Here is a 21,195-nt window from a genome sequence, read left to right on the forward strand (position 1 = left end):
ACTCCTTACAAGGGTCATGAATCTGAATCCTTCCTTCTTACTTGGTTTCATATTTTACAAATGACGAGTACAATGTTCTTTAGTTCTGTTCTTCCACTTGAGTCCTCTCACTCTACACTTCTCATTAGCCGAGAGAATTAGACATAAAGCATCATCTTCTTACAAGGTAAGATATTCTCTGGTCTAATTCTCTAGTTTTGTTTACCTGTTCTCTTTCATCTTGTAATAATAATTTATGGACTTGAACGTAAAATTTAAATGCTCTGCTTTTTTAATCTAATTTTGTATGTATATATATTGCTGGCGAAACTTTAACGATGTGGACAATAAACGTTAACTTTTTTTAGTTATATATATATATATATATATATATATATATATATATATATATATATATATATATTGTATTTGTCTGAGAAAACATAGAATGAGGTCTTTTATTTGGAATTGAAAAATAAGAAAGAAAGAATTTGTTTTTTTTTTCTTCTTGAAATTAAAGAAGAAGGTGTTGACATTTAAAATGCTTTCAATTTTTATGTAATGCATGTAATGTATTGACAAACGAAACAAAAAACGATTGTAATGAATGGTTGTTTTTTTTGGTTAATTATTTATTGCAGAGAGTTTGAAGAACGGAAACCCAAGAAACCTTTGGGACTGTGTGGCGTTTTCCCCATCAAGCTTGGCAAGACTTTGTTGAAAGTTGACTAGACGATATATATTGTGCATGTAGCTAGTTGCAATATCTGTATTTTCTTTTTCTCTTTCCTGATAACTGATGGATGGAGTGTGTAGGGTAAATGAATGTTAGGCATAGAGAGTGTATGAAGGTAATGTAGGTATAGATGAATGTTAAGATGTGAAGGTATAAATGAATGTTAGGATGTGTGGAGGCATAGATGAATGTTAGGATGTGAAGGTATAGATGAATGTTAGGATGTGTGAAAGTATGGATGAATGTTAGGATGTGAAGGCATAGATGAATGTTAGGATGTGAAGGCATAGATGAATGTTAGGATGTGTGAAAGTATGGATGAATGTTAGGATGTGAAAGTATAGATGAATTTTAGGATGTGTGAAGGCATAGATGAATGTTATGATGTGTGAAAGTATGGATGAATGTTAGGATGTGAAGGTATATATTAATGTTAGGATGTTAAAGCATAGAGTAATGATAGTATGTGGAGGCATAGATGAATGGCTTAGTATATATGAATGTAAGGATGTTAAGGTATAGATGAATGTTAAAATGTGAAGCTGTGAATGAATGTTAGGATGTTTGTACGCATAGATGAATGTTAGGATGTGAAGGTATAGATGAATGTTAGGATGTTAAGGTATAGATGAATGTTAGGATGTGAAGGTATAGATGAATGTTAGGATGTGTGATGGCATAGATTAATGGCTTAGTATAGATGAATGAATGTAAGGATGTTAAGGGATATATGAATGTTAAAATGTTAAGGTATAGATGAATGTTAGGATGTTAAGGCATAGATGAATGTTAGGATGTTAAGGCATAGATGAATGTTAGGATGTGAAGGTATAGATGAATGTTAGGATGTGTGATGGCATAGATTAATGGCTTAGCATAGATGAATGAATGTAAGGATGTTAAGGGATATATGAATGTTAAAATGTTAAGGTATAGATGAATGTCTTAGGGTGTGTAAGCATAGATGAATGTCTTATATTAGGATGTGAAGTATGAATGAATGTTAGGAAGTGTAGATAATGTAGGGGTGTGAATATATAGATGAATGTAAGGATGTGAAGTCATATTATTTATGTCTTAAGGAGTGAAATAGCTAATGGATGATGTGAATAGAAGTGAAATGACAGTGCGCAAAAAGGCTAATCAACATGCCAAAAATAAAATAAAAAACATTAATGCAAAAGTACGATCAATCAATAATTTCTACAATATTGTACAACGGGCGGATTTGTGAATTTTTTTCGGTTTGTTTACCGTTTGCCGAAACTTAAAAAACAAATCAGTGTTTAATTCAATAATTCTAAAAAATAAAATAAATAATTCATGTATTTTCTGAATATCAAGTTGTAAAAATAAAAAGATTTTTTTTATGGAAAAAATAAAATAAAAATTCTAAAAATATTATATTGTTAATTTTATTTTCTAAAAAACATTAAAAATAATTATTTTTCCAAAGTACCACAAAACTAACCTAAAATTAGATTTTTAATATTTAAATCTCGTTTAAATCTTGCACCTAAAAACTATATCCTAAATTTAAAATATTCAATCTAAACCCAAAAAAAAGAAGTTAAATCCTTGAAAATCAATTTTTTTTTGTTTGTGTAATTGTAAAAACTTTTGTGGTATTTAAAAGAAACTTATTGTGGAATTTCTCTTTATATGTATACTCTAAAATGCTCAAAAATAAAATGGACATTTACATAGATAGCATCATTTTAGGTTTTTGGGCCACAAATACCACTACCATTCATGGAAAGAGACCATACCATTCACATCAGCTTACTTACAGGAGAAGTAAGATCTGATGCTTCAGTCTTCAAATGTCGAAGAGATTCGTGGGAGCTTCTTCGAGAGTGACAGTGAAGGGGAAAGGCCAGCCGAGAGGACGCTGAGCTGCAAGTGGCTTGACTGGACAAAGAGATTGGTAAAGTTGGTTGGTAACTTGGCAAAGACGCAAGCGCAGCATTACTGTTTGACAACAGTATCAGTAGTAGTAGCAGTCCTAAAATCGAGACCGTCATACATAATAATATAATGTACTGATTCGATTAATTCGTTTCAATCGCTAAAAATCTATATATCATGGTCTAGCCCTAGTGACGTTCCATTTTATTAGGTAGGTGACGTTCAGCTCATTCTCTCTTTACGTTCCTACATAAATATTTTTTGTTTTTGTTTTTGTTTTTTTTTTAACCTTTTCATTAAAAAGCAAACACCTTACAGACCCAAGGACCACTAGCACGCAGGCCCAGAAAACATACACAACCATAAAGGTCCACAAAGGCATACAAGCCCCACTTTACAAGGCCAAAAGACCAAAAACCAAAGCACGTAGGCCCGAGAAAGAAAAAGAAGGGAGAAAAAAAGAGAGAGCGAAAGAGGGGAGTATACAACCTGAGAGAGAGAGACGCCAAACCTTAGGGAGGGGGAGACCTGCACTAAGGAGGATAAACAAGAGAGATAGAATGATAATTTAAAAGAGGGAGAACCAAGTTCCCAAGAGAGACAACGCCGTCGGAGCGATCCGCTGAGAACCATGTATGTATTTTTTGTTTTTGTTTCTGTATGACTGTGTCACACCTAATAGATTTAGGATTAATATCTAATCTAAATAAGTTTCTATCAATTACCACAAATTACATACATGCATGAACAATTGCACATAGTCAGCATGCAATAACTATATGTTAATAAACAATTACTTATAAATTAATTAAAATGAATCAAAAGACTACATATATATGGCTAATGTGTAAAATGATTTTTTGATCAAGAAAATAAAAGTTAAATCATAGTTTCCATGTTTTTAACGCCTTTTTAGTCAAAACAAACTATATAAGGCTTGACATGCGGTTTTATTTAGATGAGAGATGATCCAAAAATTATTTCCTAGGTAGATGAGTTTGTTCTTAAACTTTGTCCTTTTTAACTAGTTTTTGTATTTAATGACTTTTTCTTATATAAGTTTCTTAGGTGATACGCTTTAAGTCTGAAAATATTAAATGTATGATGCAGATCGTTTCTTCGGTGGTACATCTTCTTACTATCATCTTTCTCCATTCTGTTCTCAGTTTATGTTGAAGGACGCCTTTGATCTTCTTCTTACTTTTCATGTTCTGTTCTCAGCTTATCTTGAAGGACGCCTTTGATCTCTTTTCTGTTCTTATATCAGCTAATGTGTTTTCTTTGGAGCTATCATTTTTTTTGCTAGGTCGTGGAGGTTCAAGGCCACTGTTTGCAATAGTTGGTGTAGATTTCATAAAAAGCACAAAAATTGAGTTTCAAGCTTTCAGAGAATGAAGTTGGAGCTTCCCATCTCCACACTAATTGATGGGTTCCCACCATTTCTTCTTTGTTTATGCTTTGACTGTGTCTACTCTAGTTGATTACAGTAACCGACTCAGTCTCTAAACTCAAGGGGTTTAAATGTCTATATATCGAAATAACTCATGATGTACAGATACAAGGAAGTGTCGGCCATCAGGCCGAAATAGAACTTCCACTTTGCAACATCAAACTCCTATGCAACGTTAATGACTTCATCTCAAACAGAAGCAATTAGCATCAACTATATAAAAGATTGCATACTGCAAAGTCAGACAGGCACAAGCAGATAATGGGAAGGAAAAGCTGATCTCATCTCCATCAATTATAATGAATAACCAAAACACAAAAAGGCATAAAACACCACATGAATTAAAAATAATAATAATAATAATACTGCCATCGAAATATACCTATAACATTCAGAAATAGAGAAGCTACCATAAAGAGACCAAGTAGATGTAGCACACCAAAATGGACAAACAAGGAAGAGACCAAGTAGTAACATGAAAGACCTATGTTAAAGACTTAACGAAAAAACCAGACATAAGCAGAAATGCGAATTGCACTTAGTGGATGAGGAAACTTCCAATGACATGCAAGTTCCAATCATGTGAAACTCCACACTGTCATAGTCCAAAACTCAGGGAGCGAAAAAACACTTCAAAATAATGTTCTGAATAACAATATGGCAAGCAGAGATGCTCTACCTTAAAAATGTACAATCCCATTTAAAAGGAAGTTATGATCATCTTCCAGCATTTTCCTGGAAAATAATACAATAAGACATACAGAGGAGAGATAACAAGAAAAAGGAAACATACCTATGAGATCACTCCTTCAAGTAACCAGTGAGGAACTCAAAAGCTTACTTCTCTTGAAGTAATTCACAAATAGAAAGGGGTAACAACTAGAAACCACACAACAACAACAAAAAACAAGAAAACAAACCCCATGAAAAAGAAGCTCATGACACCTGAATCAACCAAATATGGGAGCTAAAATCTAAGAATCACTAGGCAAAAAAAGTTCCAAACAGAACTTCTACTTGCATCATCCAAATTCCTACAAAGGAAAACACCATCCCAAACAGAAGTGATTAGCATTTAAACCATAGAAAATGCAGATCATGAAATCTGAAAGACAGTCAAAAAGAGAAAGGAAGAAGAAAAAGAGAAGAAACCACCAAGGAGGTAACATAGAAAATGGTAGATGAAAATTTATTCTACCCTTAAAGAAGAGAAGCACGTCACATAAAAACCAATCCATTTTCACAAGCATATGAGTAGGATCAAACAATAGTAATATAGATTCAGCAAGAGAGAAACAGAGAAAAAGGGAAAGGGATCAGTTAGTAACCGATGCTTTTACTCAGGAAACTAGTAAAGAAAAGAGGCCAGTTAGCTTCACTAGGAAGACAAACATTTTACTATATATGAACCTGGAACATCCAATAACATGAGTAAAGAAAAAAAGACAAGTCATCGTCACAAGCATATGAGTAAAGATCAATACTAGGAATGGATGTAGCATGAGAGAAACACCAACAGAGGTATTGGGGAAAGATACCAGTTTGATCATACTCTAATATGCTTGTGACAGTTTTTAAATGTGAAAAACTCCCCTTCTTTATAGGTATAAGACCAACAGAGATAAAGGGGAAAGAAAACACTAACCTCACGTTTTTCTCTTTTGACCGGTTAGTGACCATGACCTATAACAAAAGACAAGACCGTAGACTCTTAGGCATTAAAACATAAATGCCAACATCATTAGGAAAATCAGCAGACATTACTGGTAACCTGAAACATTCAATAGAAGATCTATGGAAACAAAGATAAAGATAGCCAAGGGAAAGAGGAACAAAAAACCTGAAAAGACCACATGACCTTATGCATCAGAGAGCGCAGACTTAGCAAACCTAACAGACATAAAGACATCCAATACAAAAACACATATATAGATATATATGCTTACAAAGGACAAAGTATAAGAACAAACTCGTTTGGAAGGGAGTTTAAGATCACATGTGTAGACAACACAGAAACAGAGAGAAGTGCTTGAAGTAGAAAATCTGAAACACACAATAAGACACACAAAACAGATCATACCCAACCAACAATAGCCAAAAAAAGGTGAATAGATGCGAAGTAACCACAATTACGAAATTGTACTCAAGCCATCCTTCCCTCCCACATTGCCTTTAGTTTCTAAGATCTAAACCAAAAAAATCACCAAAACAAAAAAAAACATTCAGAAGGAAAACATGTAGAAAGAGAGACCACAATCCTAACCAGAAGGGATTAGCATTTAAACCATATATTATAAAATCAAAATGAGAAGAAATAGATAAGGGGGAGGAACACTGATCAAATCTCCACATAGTTTACCAACCAAAACAAGGGAAAAGACGAAACCACCAAAGAGGTAAAGAGCGCTCGCCTCCTCCCCATCTTTAAACATACTAAAGCTTAAAATCCAATTAATGTAAAAAATGAGATCTAGCTGATAACCAAAGGGAAAGAGGAACCCAAACCTGAATAAACCACAAGTCCAGCCTTGCGCATCAGAGAAACTCAGACTTAAGCTTACCACCTTAACCTAAGAGACTTGAAAGATGTAAGAAGAAAAAATCGTTTCAGACACATGAAAACAAATCATACCTGACCAACAATAGCAAATCTCAGAAACTCATTAGAGAAGAAGCTAACCTGAACATATGGTATACGAGTAGATAAGATCCAATAAAGCAATCCCAATGCCTAGGACAATCTGCAAAACCTAAATCACCAAAACAAAAACCACAAGTAAGAATAACAACATGTAATATAATTAGAAGAAGTGTTAAGAGGAAGAAAACAAAACCCTTGTAGAGATAGATTCATAATTACTTCCAAATCACCTACAAGACAGAGAAAGAGATATAAGTATCAAAGCAAAAAAAAAAAGAAAAGAAAAGAAAAAAGAAGTGTTAAGAGGAAGAAAACAAAACCCTTGAAGAAATAGCTTCCTAATTGCTTCCAAAAAACCTGCAAGACAAAGAAAGAAATGTAAGTATCAAAGCAAAAAAAGAAAGAAGAGGAAAAGGAAGTGTTAGGAGGAAGAAAACAAAACCCTTGACATAGCTTCATAATTGCTTCCAAAAAACCTGCAAGACAAAGAAAGAAATGTAAGAATCGAAGCAAAAACAAAGAAGAAGAAGAAAAAGAAGTGTTAAGAGGAAGAACAAAACCCCTGAAAACAGTGACCGTATTTGAAACCTGAATAGTCCAAACAAAAAGACCAAAAACATGTAAAAAAGACCCTCACTACACAGTCCAAAACTCATGAAGCCAAAACTGACAATTCTAGTTAATGAGGCAATTATATAGCTATCATATAAGAAAGGGCAAGAGGAACCCAAACCTGAATAAACCACATGTCCAGCCTTGCGCATCAGAGAAACTCAGACTTAAGCTTACCACCTTAACCTAAGAGAATTGAAAGTTGTAAGAAGAAAAAATCGTTTAAGACACATGAGAACAAATCATACCTGACCAACAATAGCAAATCTCAGAAATTCATTAGAGAAGAAGCTAACCTGAACATATGGTATACGAGTAGATAAGATCCAATAAAGCAATCCCAATGCCTAGGACAATCTGCAAAAATTAAATCACCAAAACAAAAACCACAAGTAAGAATAACAACATGTAATATAATTAGAAGAAGTGTTAAGAGGAAGAAAACAAAAACCTTGTAGAGATAGTTTCATAATTACTTCCAAATCACCTACATGACAAAGAAAGAGATATAAGTATCAAAGCAAAAAAGAAAAGAAGAGGAAAGAGAAGTGTTAAGAGGAAGAAAACAAAACCCCTGAAGACATATATAGCTTCATAATTGCTTCCAAATCACCTGCAAGACAAAGAAAGAAATGTAAGTATCAAAGCAAAAAAAGAAAGAAGTGTTAGGAGGAAGAAAACAAAACCCTTGAAGACATAACTTCATAATTGCTTCCAAAAAACCTGCAAGACAAAGAAACAAATGTAAGAATCGAAGCAAAAAAAAAAAAAAAAAAAGAAGAAAAAGAAGTGTTAAGAGGAAGAACAAAACCCCTGAAGACTGTGATAGTATTTGAAACCTGAAATTTCAAAACAAAAAGACCAAAAACATGTTAAAAAGACCTTCAATGCGCAGTCCAAAACTCATAAAGGCAAAACTGAAAATTCTAGTTAATGAGGCCATTATATAGCTATCATATAAGAAAGGGAAAGAGGAACGCAAACATGAATACACCACGTGACCAGCCTTGTGCACCAAAGGACCTCACACTTAAGCTTACCACCTTAACCTAAGAGACTTGAAAGGTGTAAGAAGAAAAAATTCGTTTAAGACACATGAGAACAAATCATACCTGACCAACAATAGCAAATCTCAGAAAGTCAATAGAGAAGAAGCCAACCTGAAAATATGGTATACGAGTAGATAAGATCCAACACATCAATCCCAGTGCCTAAAACGATCTGCAAAATCTAAATCACCAAAACAAAAACGAAAAGTAAGAATAACAACATGTAATAAAATTAGAAGAAGTGCTAAGAGGTAGAAAACTAAACCCTTGTAGACATAGCTTCATAATTAATTCCAACTCACCTACAAGACAGAGAAAGAGATATAAGTATCAAAGCAAAAAAAAAAAAAGGGGAAGAAAACAATACCCTTGTAGAGATAGTTTTATAATTACTTCCAAATCACCTGCAAGACAAAGAAACAGATATAAGTATCAAAGCAAAAAAGAAAAGAAGAGGAAAGAGAAGTGTTAAGAGGAAGAAAACAAAACCCCTGAAGACATATATAGCTTCATAATTGCTTCCAAATCACCTGCAAGACAAAGAAAGAAATGTAAGTATCAAAGCCAAAAAAGAAAGAAGTGTTAGGAGGAAGAAAACAAAACCCTTGAAGACATAACTTCATAATTGCTTCCAAAAAACCTGCAAGACAAAGAAACAAATGTAAGAATCGAAGCAAAAAAAAAACCAAAAAAGAAGTAAAGAAGTGTTAAGAGGAAGAACAAAACCCCTGAAGACTGTGATAGTATTTGAAACCTGAAATTTCAAAACAAAAAGACCAAAAACATGTTAAAAAGACCTTCAATGCGCAGTCCAAAACTCATAAAGGCAAAACTGAAAATTCTAGTTAATGAGGCAATTATATAGCTATCATATAAGAAAGGGAAAGAGGAACGCAAACATGAATACACCACATGACCAGCCTTGTGCACCAAAGGACCTCACACTTAAGCGTACCACCTTGACCTAAGAGACTTGAAAGGTGTAAGAAGAAAAAATTCGTTTAAGACACATGAGAACAAATCATACCTGACCAACAATAGCAAATCTCAGAAGGTCAATAGAGAAGAAGCCAACCTGAAAATATGGTATACGAGTAGATAAGATCCAACACATCAATCCCAGTGCCTACAACGATCTGCAAAATCTAAATCACCACAACAAAAACGAAAAGTAAGAATAACAACATGTAATATAATTAGAAGAAGTGTTAAGAGGAAGAAAACAAAACCCTTGTAGAGATAGATTCATAATTACTTCCAACTCACCTACAGGACAGAGAAAGAGATATAAGTATCAAAGCAAAAAAAAAAGAAAAGAAAAGAAAAAAGAAGTGTTAAGAGGAAGAAAACAAAACCCTTGAAGAAATAGCTTCCTAATTGCTTCCAAAAAACCTGCAAGACAAAGAAAGAAATGTAAGTACCAAAGCAAAAAAAGAAAGAAGAGGAAAAGAAAGTGTTAGGAGGAAGAAAACAAAACCCTTGACATAGCTTCATAGTTGCTTCCAAAAAACCTGCAAAACAAAGAAAGAAATGTAAGAATCGTAGCAAAAACAAAGAAGAAGAAGAAAAAGAAGTGTTAAGAGGAAGAACGAAACCCCTGAAAACAGTGACAGTATTTGAAACCTGAAACGTCCAAACAAAAAGACCAAAAACATGTTAAAAAGACCCTCACTACACAGTCCAAAACTCATGAAGCCAAAACTGAAAATTCTAGTTAATGAGGCAATTATATAGCTATCATATACGAAAGGGCAAGTGAAACGCAAACATTAATACACCACATGACCAGCCTTGCGCATCAGAGAAACTCAGACTTAAGCTTACCACCTTAACCTAAGAGACTTGAAAGATGTAAGAAGAAAAAATCGTTTCAGACACATGAAAACAAATCATACCTGACCAACAATAGCAAATATCATAAACTCATTAGAGAAGAAGCTAACCTGAACATATGGTATACGAGTAGATAAGATCCAATAAAGCAATCCCAATGCCTAGAACAATCTGCAAAATCTAAATCACCAAAACAAAAACCACAAGTAAGAATAACAACATGTAATATAATTAGAAGAAGTGTTAAGAGGAAGAAAACAAAACCCTTGTAGAGATAGATTCATAATTACTTCCAAATCACCTGCAAGACAACAAAGAAAGAGATATAAGTATCAAAGCAAAAAAGAAAAGAAGAGGAAAGAGAAGTGTTAAGAGAAAGAAAACAAAACCCCTGAAGACATATATAGCTTCATAATTGCTTCCAAATCACCTGCAAGACAAAGAAAGAAATGTAAGTATCAAAGCAAAAAAAGAAAGAAGAGGAAAAAGAAGTGTTAGGAGGAAGTAAACAGAACCCTTGAAGACATAACTTCATAATTGCTTCCAAAATACCAGAAAGACAAAGAAAGAAATGTAAGTATCAAAGCAAAAAAAGAAAGAAGAGGAAAAAGAAGTGTTAGGAGGAAGAAAACAGAACCCTTGAAGACATAGCTTCATAATTACTTCCAAATCACCTGCATGACAAAGAAAGAAATGTAAGAATCGAAGCAAAAAAAAATGAAGAAGAAGAAAAAGAAGTGTTAAGAGGAAGAACAAATACTGTCACTACACAGTCCAAAACTCATGAAGCCAAAACTGAAAATTCTAGTTAATGAGGCAATTATATAGCTATCATATAAGAAAGGGAAAGAGGAACGCAAACATGAATACACCACATGACCAGCCTTGCCCATCAGAGAAACTCAGACTTAAGCTTACGACCTTAACCTAAGAGACATGAAAGGTGTACGAAGAAAAAATCGTTTACGACACATGAGAACAAGTCATACCTGACCAACAATAACAAATCTCGGAAAAGCATTAGAGAAGAAGAAGAACACTACCTGAAGATGTAGCGCATACCACCTGACCTAAGAACATGAGAACATGAGAACATATTATATCTAACCAACAATAGCAAATCTCAGAAACTCATTAGAGAAGAAACCAACCTGAACATATGGTGGATGAGTAGATAAGATCCAAGAGAGCAATCCCAGTGCCTAGAAAAAATCAGACCTGAACAATAATAACAAAATATAAATCCCCAAAACAAAAACGCCAAGTAAGAATAACAACATGTAATTTTGATTAGGAAACAAACCAACAATGCAATTTAAAACCCAAAGTGAAGCAGAGGAAAACGAGAGTCCAATGTTCCAAAAAGAAGAAGAAGAAAAAAAAGCAAATCAGTGATGGATCATAATAGAATCATCATCATCATCATCATCATCATCCACCACAATCCACGACAAGTTAAAAATCAAACCGTAGGAGGAGTGAAAAATTCAGAAGCGGTAGCGACGGTCGAATCATAGAATCGCTTCCAAAAGACCTGCAAGACGAAGAAACTTACTTAGTTACATATGAAACGAGAAAACAAAATAAACAATCAGAGATGCGTTAAGAAGAAGAAGAAGAAGAAGAGTAACAGAGCTTAGAGATTAGCATGAACCGTTGCAATGCAATTGAGAGAGACGAACACCAAACCCACCCACCATAACCATGACTCGACTCGTACAGAGGAGGTGTTAGTGACGGAACAAATTAAAACTAAAAGATGAAGATGAAGAAGTTTACACAAGAGCGTGTTATTTATAGATATAAGGTATCTGACGGTCTCTATTTGATCTTGTGTGATTTTTAACGGTCCTGATTATAACTTTCCTTTTCTTTTTTTACTAAGCTCTCAGTTTTTCCTTTTTGTTTTTAAAACCTCTAACTATTTCCTTTTTCTAATTTTCCTTTTTTCCTATATTTCCTTTTTGTTTTTGTTAAAACATCTAACTATTTCCTTTTTCTAATTTTCCTTTTTTCCTATATTTCTTTTTTCCTATATTTCCTTTTTGTTTTTCTTAAAACGTGACAAAAAATCGATATTTCCTTTTTCTAATTTTCCTTTTTACTATATTTCATTTTTCTGATTTTCCTTTTTTCCTATTTAGCTTCTTTGTTATTTCCATTTTTGTTATAGTGGCCGCCCAACAAAAATAATTTCAAATTGGTTTTTGCTTCACCATCCGTCCAAATTCCTTAAACGCAAAATATATGTAGCGTACCACTACTATTCCATTTTTCTAGTAAATATATATATATATACTTGTTGACCAAAAGTATTATTATATGGCTACTTTGAGATAACAATTATTAATTATTTTTTAATCAAAATAAAACAAAACAAATTATTTTTTTCATCTTTAAAAATCTTATTTTTGCAATGTTCGATTCTTTGCTCTCTTTTTTTTTGGTTAAAAAAAAAACTATTGCTCTCTTTTTTTTTGGTTAAAAAAAAACATAGTTTCATGTTCTTCCTAATTCTCCAACGTATAGATTTCACAAATATTATTAATATGTATTTTTCTCTTAAACAATCCATTTAGTTCAAATCCGATTTTATTATTCTCAACGTTGAATTATGATTTATGAATGATCATATAAGGTTAAGAAGAAGAAGAAGAAGAAGAAGAAGAAGAAGAAGAAGAAGAAGAAGAAGAAGAAGAAGAAGAAGAAGAAGAAGAAGAAGAAGAAGAAGAAGAAGAAGAAACTAGTCTAATAAAACATACATAAAAACGAATAGTGGGTAGTACTATGTATCTCATATCCATCCGTAGAGCTATGTACTAGAATAGTGGACATTATATTGGACACGAATAGCTCTGTTAGTTACATATGGAGTCAGCACAGTCCATTTTTATAGGTTTTAGTTTGAGTTTAAGTTTGACTTGGAGTTTTAGTTTAAGTTTCAGACTTTTAAGTGTTTGAGTTTCAGCTTTGGTACAAGTGTTTGAGACTTTGAATGTTTTTTCGAGTTACAAATTTAGTGTCTGTTTTCAATGTTTCATGAGTTTGTTAGGTTACATTTTTTCATGAGTTTTTTTTTTTTTTTTTTTTGAATGAATGTAAAATTAGATTCAACCAAAAAAGAGACCTTGTTCTTACAATATATGCAACGTAAGATTGAAAAATTTGCTCAAAGCCTAGGAATTAGGAAAAATATAAAAAACAGAGCGTTTAGTATCTAGAGGCCAACCAAGAGCTGAAGACGTCTCCTTTGAGTGAGCTGCACCGGTTGCGAATATGTCGATCAATGAGTAGAATGAGCTGGTCTGTAGGCTGAGGTCGTTCTCCGTGACGTCTGTTGTTTCTTTCCCGCCAAAGCGAGTGAATTGTAGACTGGAAAACATACCTTATGATATAGCGAACAGTTGGAGGGAGTTGGGTCCCCGAGATGAGAGAGACGACATCCCAGAATAGCGGAGTGTATTGTGCTTGCAGTAGGCGAGATGTGAGATCGTGCCATACTTGTGATGAGTAGGGACAAGAGAAGAATAGATGGTCACGGGTTTCCCACGGGTCATTGCAAAACGCACAACCTGTTGATATCCCTGAGTTCCAAGCGCCCATTCGATCCCCTGTTGTAAGGCGGTTGAGAGTAGCCAGCCAAGAAATAAATGAGAACTTAGGGGTGGAGTAGGAAAACCAGATCCCTTTAGCCCATTGAAGCGTTACACCATTGTTGCGTATCTGAAGCCAAGTGTCTTTCGCAGAGAACTGTGGCCTGAACTTGTTACTTATACCTCGCCATAGGGGTACATCACGAGCATTGCCTAAACCATTGCGAAACTTATCCAACTCAGCTTCAATCTGGTTTAACAACTCACCACGGTGATGGCGGCGACGGTGTCTAAGAGCATCAACAATAGTAGCAGTACGGGGGATCCCAAGGTCTATGAAACCTCTATCACCTAGCAAGTCGTGAAGGATACCAAGGGGGCACCAATTGTCAAACCAGAAGGAGGTAGTAAGGCCATTGCCCACGTTCTTACGGCAAAACTCCTTAGCCTGAGATCGATATTTAAGGAGTTTCCTCCACATCCAAGAACCCAAAGTTGTAGTGTTTGTAGCTGACCAAAAAATTTCATTCCGAAGCAACTCGCTCTTAACCCAATCAACCCATAGCGAATTTGCTGAGAACAGACGCCAAATGAGTTTAAAACAGCTTACTTTGTTTGCCTCAGCAAGAGACTTCAGGCCTAATCCGCCCTCCTCTTTGGGACGACACACATCACGCCATGCCACCTTTGCCTTTGTGGAGCTTAATTCCGGACCAGACCAAAGAAAAGCGGAGCATATAGCTTCAATTTCTTTGATGCAAGCACTCGGTAGACGGAAAGCAGAAATCCAGAAATTCGTCAAACTGAAAATAACGGAGCTTAGGAGTTGCAGCCTTCCAGCATAAGATAGAAAACGGTTTTTCCAAGAACTGATGCGCGATCTGATTTTTTCCAAAAGAGGGAGACAGTCAGACAATGACAGACGCTTAGTAAGCAGTGGAAGACCCAAGTATCGAACCGGTAGAGTACCCAATTCAAAAGGAAAGCGACTTAGAATGTTAGCCCGAACTGTACCCGCGACACCTGCCAAAAACAAAGTAGATTTCTCCAAACTGATACGTAACCCGGAGATTTCGGCAAACTCTTTGAAGACCCCCAAGATATGATCCATGGACCGTAAAGTGCCATCCGAGACCACCATTATATCATCAGCAAAACACAAGTGAGTTAGCTTCAGATTCTTACACTTTGGGTGGTAGCCAAATCTATTATCGGCCGCCGCTTTATCCAGCATATGAGACAAAACATTCATACTCATGACAAACAGGTAAGGCGAGAGTGAACAGCCCTGACGTAATCCACGAGTACTTTGGAAGAACCCGGATAATTCCCCATTTACTTGGACAGAAAAAGAAGCAGTAGAAATACAAAGGTTGATCCAATGAATGAACTGTTCTGGAAAATGCAGAGCCCGAAATATATTCAGAATAAAAGACCATTGTACCGTGTCAAAAGCCTTGGAGATATCAAGTTTCATCGCACACCGAGGAGAGATGCCTTCTTTGTGGTAATCTTTAACTAATTCAGTGGCAAGAAGTAAATTCTCCATTAGCAGTCTATCATGGATAAAAGCTGACTGGTTTGGAGCAATGATATCAGGAAGAATTCTCTTAAGGCGATTAGCGATAATCTTGGAGATGGCTTTGTACAAGACGTTACAGCAAGAGATTGGCCGATAGTCTTTCATTGCTCTTACGTCGACTGTCTTTGGGATCAGAGCCAGAATGGTAGTGTTGAGACCTTTTGGAAGGAAGCCATAAGTGAAAAAAGATTTGACGGAAAGTATGAGCTCACGCCCGACTATATCCCAAGCTTCCTTGAAAAACTCCGTAGTGTACCCGTCTGGACCAGGAGCCTTATTCGTCGGCATAGAAAAAATGACCTTCTTTATTTCTGCCTCGGTGACCTCAGCAGTGAGCCGGGTTTGATCATGGTCAGAACAGCGGAAAGGGATCAAAGCTCCTATATACTCTACAGAGGCGCCTGAGAAGTCAGATGGGGCGGTAGTGAGAAGATCCGTAAAGAAGCGTACAGCCTCAGCCTTGATGTCATTTGAGTTTGTGAGAGTTACCCCCGCTGGATTTTGCACCTCATGAATCGAGTTTAGAGCTTGTCTCTCTTTGACTCCATTATGAAAGAACTTATTATTCCTGTCTCCAACCTTAATCCAGTGCAGTTTAGACCTCTGCTTCAGGAATTTCTCTTCTAAGCCTGCAACTTTTTCCCACCTTTCATATGCTTTTGTTTCTTCCCTGAGGTCTTGAGGATTGGGAGACGAGAGAGTGCGGAGTTGTAACAAACAGAGATCATCATAGGCAGCTGCTGCACGGCGAGAGATATCTGAGAGTTTATTTCGGCCAAGCTCACGGAGAATAGGTTTTAATAACTTTAGCTTCTTCGAAAATCGAAAAAGAGTGGAGGTAGATTGAAACAGAGGAGAGGAAGCTTGCCAATAGCTCTTCATTCGCGGTATGAACTCGGGCTGAGAAGCTATAGCATTGGTGAATTTGAACGGTCCTCGAGAACGAGAGAAACCAGAAGTGAGAGAGATAGTACCCCGGAGGTGATCAGAACAGCCTCCGGCTTCCATAGTACAGTAGGACTGAGGAAAGGTCTGAAGCCAGCCAGGGTTATGGAGCGCCCGGTCCAGCTTTTTGCAGATCAACCCGCCGTCTTGCTTATTAGACCAAGTAAAAAGAGGGCCATGGGTTCTTAGGTCGGCAAAGGAGCAATACCGAACTAAGTCTTGGAAATCACGCATGCCTGAGGTTAACTGAGGGGAGATGGCGACCCGAGAATGCTCATTTGGGTCCAAAGTCTCATTGAAATCACCAAATAAAATCCATGGCTTACTCTGAAAAGCTAGAGAGTTCTGTTGTTGTTTAATATCTTGCCACAAATCCTTCCTTTCTACTTCCAGGTTAGAGGCATAAATGAAAGAACATACAAAGTCCTCATCCAAATTTGGCAGTTGAATGAGACAAGTGATTAGCTGACTACTCTTATGCAGGACCTGCAACTTAACTTTCCCACTCCATACCACCCAGATCCGTCCCAATCTGCTAAACTCGTAGTTAGAGACCATATTCCAAGTCGAAAAAACCTTTTGAACAATGTTAGACGCTTTGCTATCTTTTACTTTTGTTTCCAATAAACAACCGAACTCCAAACCAGACTTTGAACATAACCAATCCCGAACGACTAACTGCTTACTTTCTTTATTAAAACCACGGATGTTCCAGAAGAACCCCGACATTAATGTTTCTTTTTAGTAGACTTTTTTCTGATAGTAGGTTGAACTGTGGCAGAAGCTTTCACTTGTGAGGAGGAAGCCTGCAAATACTTATGAGCATTCTTAGAATCTCTAGGTAGGACTGGGCGCAATGTAACATTTTCATCTTTGTGATCTCTATTTGTAGATTTCAGATTTCCAGCAGGGACGGTCTCGACAAGTAATTCCTCCTCCATTGTATCTTCTCTAAAAGCATCAAAACGTGTTGGCGAAATAATTGTTAGAGGAACAACGCCATCCTGAGTGTGTGATGCAGCTCTGCCCCCACCTCCAGAATGGGTAACCTTAGACCACTCTTCATCCTTAGACCCGAACGCTTGTATAGTAGAAATAGGCGAGAGAGGAATAAACTCCCCCTCCTCCTGTTCTGTGACGATGTTTCCTACCTCAGAAACTGTTACAACGGGGACCAATTGCTGAACAGGTTCTGTGCTAACTTGCTCTGCAGGCACCTCAACAGAAGGCGTAGCAGGAGGCGATGTGACCTTGTCAGGAACACCTACAGACTCAAATACTGGAGCAACCAAAGAAACAGAGAGGTCTGTACTCGCGTTTGCACCAGGTTCATGGTGAGATATTACTCGCTTGTTTGGGCTCGTTCTTGACTTACCCGCTGCTGCAAGGCATCCGTCATCAAAATGGCCCCATTTGTTACAGAGACCACAACATGGAGGGAGCCATGGATATTCATATTGAACACTTGTCTCCTCCCCTTTAATCTTGAAGATGTAAGATTTAGGTAATTCCTTCGCAAGATCCACCTCAACAAATACTTTTGCCTCATCAAAACATGTAACTAATTCCGTCTCTTGGTGCAATCTTTTAGGCTCACCCACCGGACTGGCGAGGAAACTAAGACCCGGCCATGAAAACATGGAAGGTGGGACGTTCTTTAGAATGACCCACATTGGCATAGACTTGATCTCTGGTTGAGCGTCCTCCGCAACCGGAGTCCATTTCGACACAATCATCGGCTGATCACATATGTTCCACATGCCCCTACGTAACACATGGTTTCGCACGGCAGCATTTCGGATTCTGAACTTCACCATCTTTTCATTCATACTATACACATCTATCTTTATAGATCGATCGCCTAGGTTCCAAATTTTGTTCACGATGACATGAATCCGGCCAACATGCGGAGCAGCATTAGGGAACCTACCCACCAAGAAATCCTCCCAAAGAGGCACTGAATCTTTTAACACTTCATCAGGGACAATCACCATGGCTTTACCATCAACCACACTAACTTCAACGTTGAATTTTGAGAGAGCCGGTTTCCCAACAATCGTAGCATACGACTTTTGAACTGAAATTGCAGCAGGATCCATCACGGGAGGGTTTCCCGTCGGTGGAGACCCAAGACCAGCTTCCTCCGCCATGGGAGACAGGCGGCGAGCCCCAAAACCACTCATGCTTAAACTACTCTCAAAGTCATAGTCTTTCACGTACACTCCTATTGAAGAAATGATTGTCAAGAAATCAAGATCGAGCCTATGTACCAATACACTAATCCTAATAAGGAGGAGGTGGTTTTCTTCATGAAATTTTTGTTTCACAATAATGCGTATCATGTGTTTCATCTACGTCAAACAAATTCAAAATCTTTGTCTGTCACTGTCATACAAGGCCACTTTCTTCTGTACTCTTGGCCCCTGCAATAAAAACCATTAGGGAACTACAAAAGAATACGCTAGGCATCTCCACTGCAATAATTGTTTCGATATACAAATTTGAATCTCTGAGTTTAGACACAGGCTAGGTTACTGTTATCAACTAGAGAAAGTAATTCACAAACCAACAGAGACACAATAATCACAAGCCAAAGAATAGTAAACCTCGTAAAACATGAATCTACCAGAGATGGAAACAACTACTAAAAAGCTTGAAACATAGAAAAGCCACCCCTACACTGAGAGTATCAAACATCGATTATGACTTCATCTCAAACAGAAGCAATTAGCATCAACAATAGAAAAGATTGAATACTGCAAAATCAGACAAGCACAAGTAGACAAGGGGAAGGAAATGCTTATCACATCTCCATAGAATATAATGTTAACCAAAACATAAAAAGGCATAAACACCACATCTATTACAAAAATAAAAAAAAATACTGCAATCATCGATGCCAAAAATTAAATAAAAAAGGGAGTCTGGCTTCTTCACATCCTCAACATACCTATAATAATAAAGGAAACTAATTCATAAATAAAGAAGCTACCATCACAAGCAGTAAGAGACCAAGTAGATGTAGCACACCAAAATGGACAAACAAGGAAGAGACCAAGTAGTGACATGAAATACCTGTGTTAAAGACTTAAACAAAAAAAAACAAGCATAAGTAGAAATGCAATTTGCACTAGACAGATGAGGAACATTACTGTTGACGGGAAACTTCCAATGACATGCAAGTTCCAATCATGTGAAACTCCACACTGTCATAGTCCAAAACTCAGGGAGCGAAAAAACACTTCAAAATAATGTTCTGAATAACAACATGGCAAGCAGAGATGCTCTACCTTAAAAATGTACAATCCCATTTAAAAGGAAGTTATGATCATCTTCCAGCATTTTCCTGGAAAATAATACAATAAGACATACAGAGGAGAGATAATAAGAAAAAGGAAACGTACATATGAGATCACTCCTTGAGGCAACCAGTGAGGAACTCAAAAGCTTACTTCTCTTGAAGTAATTCACAAATAGCAAGAGGCGTAACAACTAACAACAACAATAACAACAAAAAATAAACAAACCCCATGAATTATAAGCTCATGAAACCTGAATCAACCAATTATGGAAGCTTTGAATTAAGAATATTCTAGACAAAAAAGAGGTACAAACAGAACTTCTAGTTACATCATCCAAATTCCTATACGTCAGAAAGAGAAAACACCATCCCAAACATACGTGATTAGCAGTTACATCATAGAAAAATTCAGATCATGAAATCAGAACAGTCAAACAGAGAAAGGAAGATGACAAACTGAGCATATCTCCAAGGAAAAGAGAAGAAACCACCAAGGAGGTAACATAGAAAATGGTAGAGAAAAGTTATCCTACCCATAAAGAAGAGAAGCAATTCACATATAAAAAAAAAACAATCCATTTCCACAAGCATATGAGTAGTATCAAACAATAAGAATATAGATTAAGCAAGAGAGAAACAGAGACAAAAGGGAAAGGGACCAGTTACTAACCAATGCTTTTCTTCTATAGAACCTCGACTAGTTAAAGAGAAGAGGCTAATTAGCCTCACTAGGAAGACAAGACTGGGCTTAAAACCTGAAATATCCAATTAAAAGACCAAATAAAACTCCCTGATGGCACAGTCCAAACTCAAAATCCATGTAATAAAAACATATAGATAGCTGAGAATACAAACGGAAAAGAGGAACAAAAACCACATGTCCAGCATAGTAGCATAACACCTAAGAGACATAAAAAGAAGAGGTTGAATACAAAATTAAAAAAGGACAATGTTTAAGAACAAACTCGTGTAGGAAATTATTTTTGGATCATCTCTCTCATTCTTAATGTGTGTACACAGCAAGAACATCTGGGAAACACAAGCAACAGAGGACCAACATTAGCCAATATCAAATAATATAAGTGATAGGCAAAAAGGTGTATAAATGTGAGGTTTACCTGAAAGTTCATCAGCACTCTCACTATTTTTTTTCTTTTTCTCTTCGAAACCTACCACACAGTAATCCCGGGGCCTCGACAATCTGCATCAAAGAAAGACATAGATTTTTTTCACTTAGAAGGATAAATCAGTAAAAAGGAAGAACACTACCTGAAGATACAGTGCAGAGAAGGCAAAATGTATCAATTGAAGCTGAAAGAACTACTCAACCAAGAGTTTGAAATGAAGGACTTAGGACCAGCAAGGAAAATCCTGGGAATGCAGATCAAGAGAGACAGAGATCAAGGAATTTTGGAGTTGTCTCAAAGTGAATATGTTGAACAAGTCTTAAGGACTTTTGGAATGGATCAATCGAAGGCCACACAGACACCACTGGGTGCTCATTTCAGATTAAGAGCTGCTTCAGAACAAATTCTCAGAAGAGAAGAAGAGTACATGAGCTCAGTT

At 36.4% G+C, this 21,195-nt stretch overlaps 2 protein-coding genes and 1 long non-coding RNA gene across 3 annotated transcripts; all 3 read right to left on the reverse strand.

Moving 5' to 3' along the window:
• Positions 1-3,651: 3,651 nt before the first annotated feature.
• LOC111830398 lies at positions 3,652-8,734 on the reverse strand. The gene is made up of 12 exons (XR_002833766.1): positions 8,641-8,734; positions 8,487-8,556; positions 7,899-8,383; positions 7,778-7,813; positions 7,623-7,683; positions 7,448-7,512; positions 7,157-7,190; positions 7,035-7,071; positions 6,908-6,944; positions 6,754-6,823; positions 6,579-6,651; positions 3,652-6,259 (listed from the first exon to the last, which is right to left on the reverse strand). It is a non-coding gene; the product is annotated as an uncharacterized LOC111830398 (long non-coding RNA).
• Positions 8,735-8,793: 59 nt separating this feature from the next.
• Positions 8,794-11,949, reverse strand: LOC111830397. The gene is made up of 7 exons (XM_023782062.1): positions 11,863-11,949; positions 11,677-11,742; positions 11,360-11,410; positions 11,252-11,273; positions 11,071-11,135; positions 8,979-9,129; positions 8,794-8,905 (listed from the first exon to the last, which is right to left on the reverse strand). The coding sequence occupies exons 2-7, from the start codon at positions 11,721-11,723 to the stop codon at positions 8,885-8,887; spliced, it is 357 nt and encodes a 118-aa protein (XP_023637830.1). The 5' UTR covers positions 11,724-11,742; positions 11,863-11,949; the 3' UTR covers positions 8,794-8,884.
• A 1,469-nt stretch (positions 11,950-13,418) lies between these two features.
• Positions 13,419-18,679, reverse strand: LOC111830437. Its single transcript, XM_023782273.1, has 4 exons — positions 17,102-18,679; positions 16,017-16,976; positions 14,332-15,917; positions 13,419-14,112 (listed from the first exon to the last, which is right to left on the reverse strand). Exons 1-4 carry the CDS (start codon positions 18,677-18,679, stop codon positions 13,419-13,421), a joined length of 4,818 nt encoding a protein of 1,605 aa, XP_023638041.1.
• Positions 18,680-21,195: the final 2,516 nt, after the last annotated feature.

This window comes from Capsella rubella, unplaced genomic scaffold (genome assembly GCF_000375325.1).
Source record: "Capsella rubella cultivar Monte Gargano unplaced genomic scaffold, Caprub1_0 scaffold_5, whole genome shotgun sequence".
NCBI classification, from domain to species: Eukaryota; Viridiplantae; Streptophyta; class Magnoliopsida; order Brassicales; family Brassicaceae; genus Capsella; species Capsella rubella.

What these genes read in the sequence shown, in the direction of transcription:
- LOC111830397 (XM_023782062.1), bottom strand. Translation starts at nt 11,723, where the DNA reads ATGATTCGACCGTCGCTACCGCTTCTGAATTTTTCACTCCTCCTACG. An exon ending in AATTTTTCACTCCTCCTACG is followed by an intron (nt 11,411 to 11,676) that starts GTTTGATTTTTA and finishes GATTTTTTCTAG; the next exon opens with GCACTGGGATTGCTCTCTTG. An exon ending in GGTATGCGCTACATCTTCAG is followed by an intron (nt 11,136 to 11,251) that starts GTAGTGTTCTTC and finishes CATGTCTCTTAG; the next exon opens with GTTAAGGTCGTAAGCTTAAG.
- LOC111830437 (XM_023782273.1), bottom strand. Translation starts at nt 18,679, where the DNA reads ATGAAACACATGATACGCATTATTGTGAAACAAAAATTTCATGAAGAA. An exon ending in AAGTGAAAGCTTCTGCCACA is followed by an intron (nt 16,977 to 17,101) that starts GTTCAACCTACT and finishes TTATGTTCAAAG; the next exon opens with TCTGGTTTGGAGTTCGGTTG. An exon ending in ATGAAAGGTGGGAAAAAGTT is followed by an intron (nt 15,918 to 16,016) that starts GCAGGCTTAGAA and finishes GGAGTCAAAGAG; the next exon opens with AGACAAGCTCTAAACTCGAT.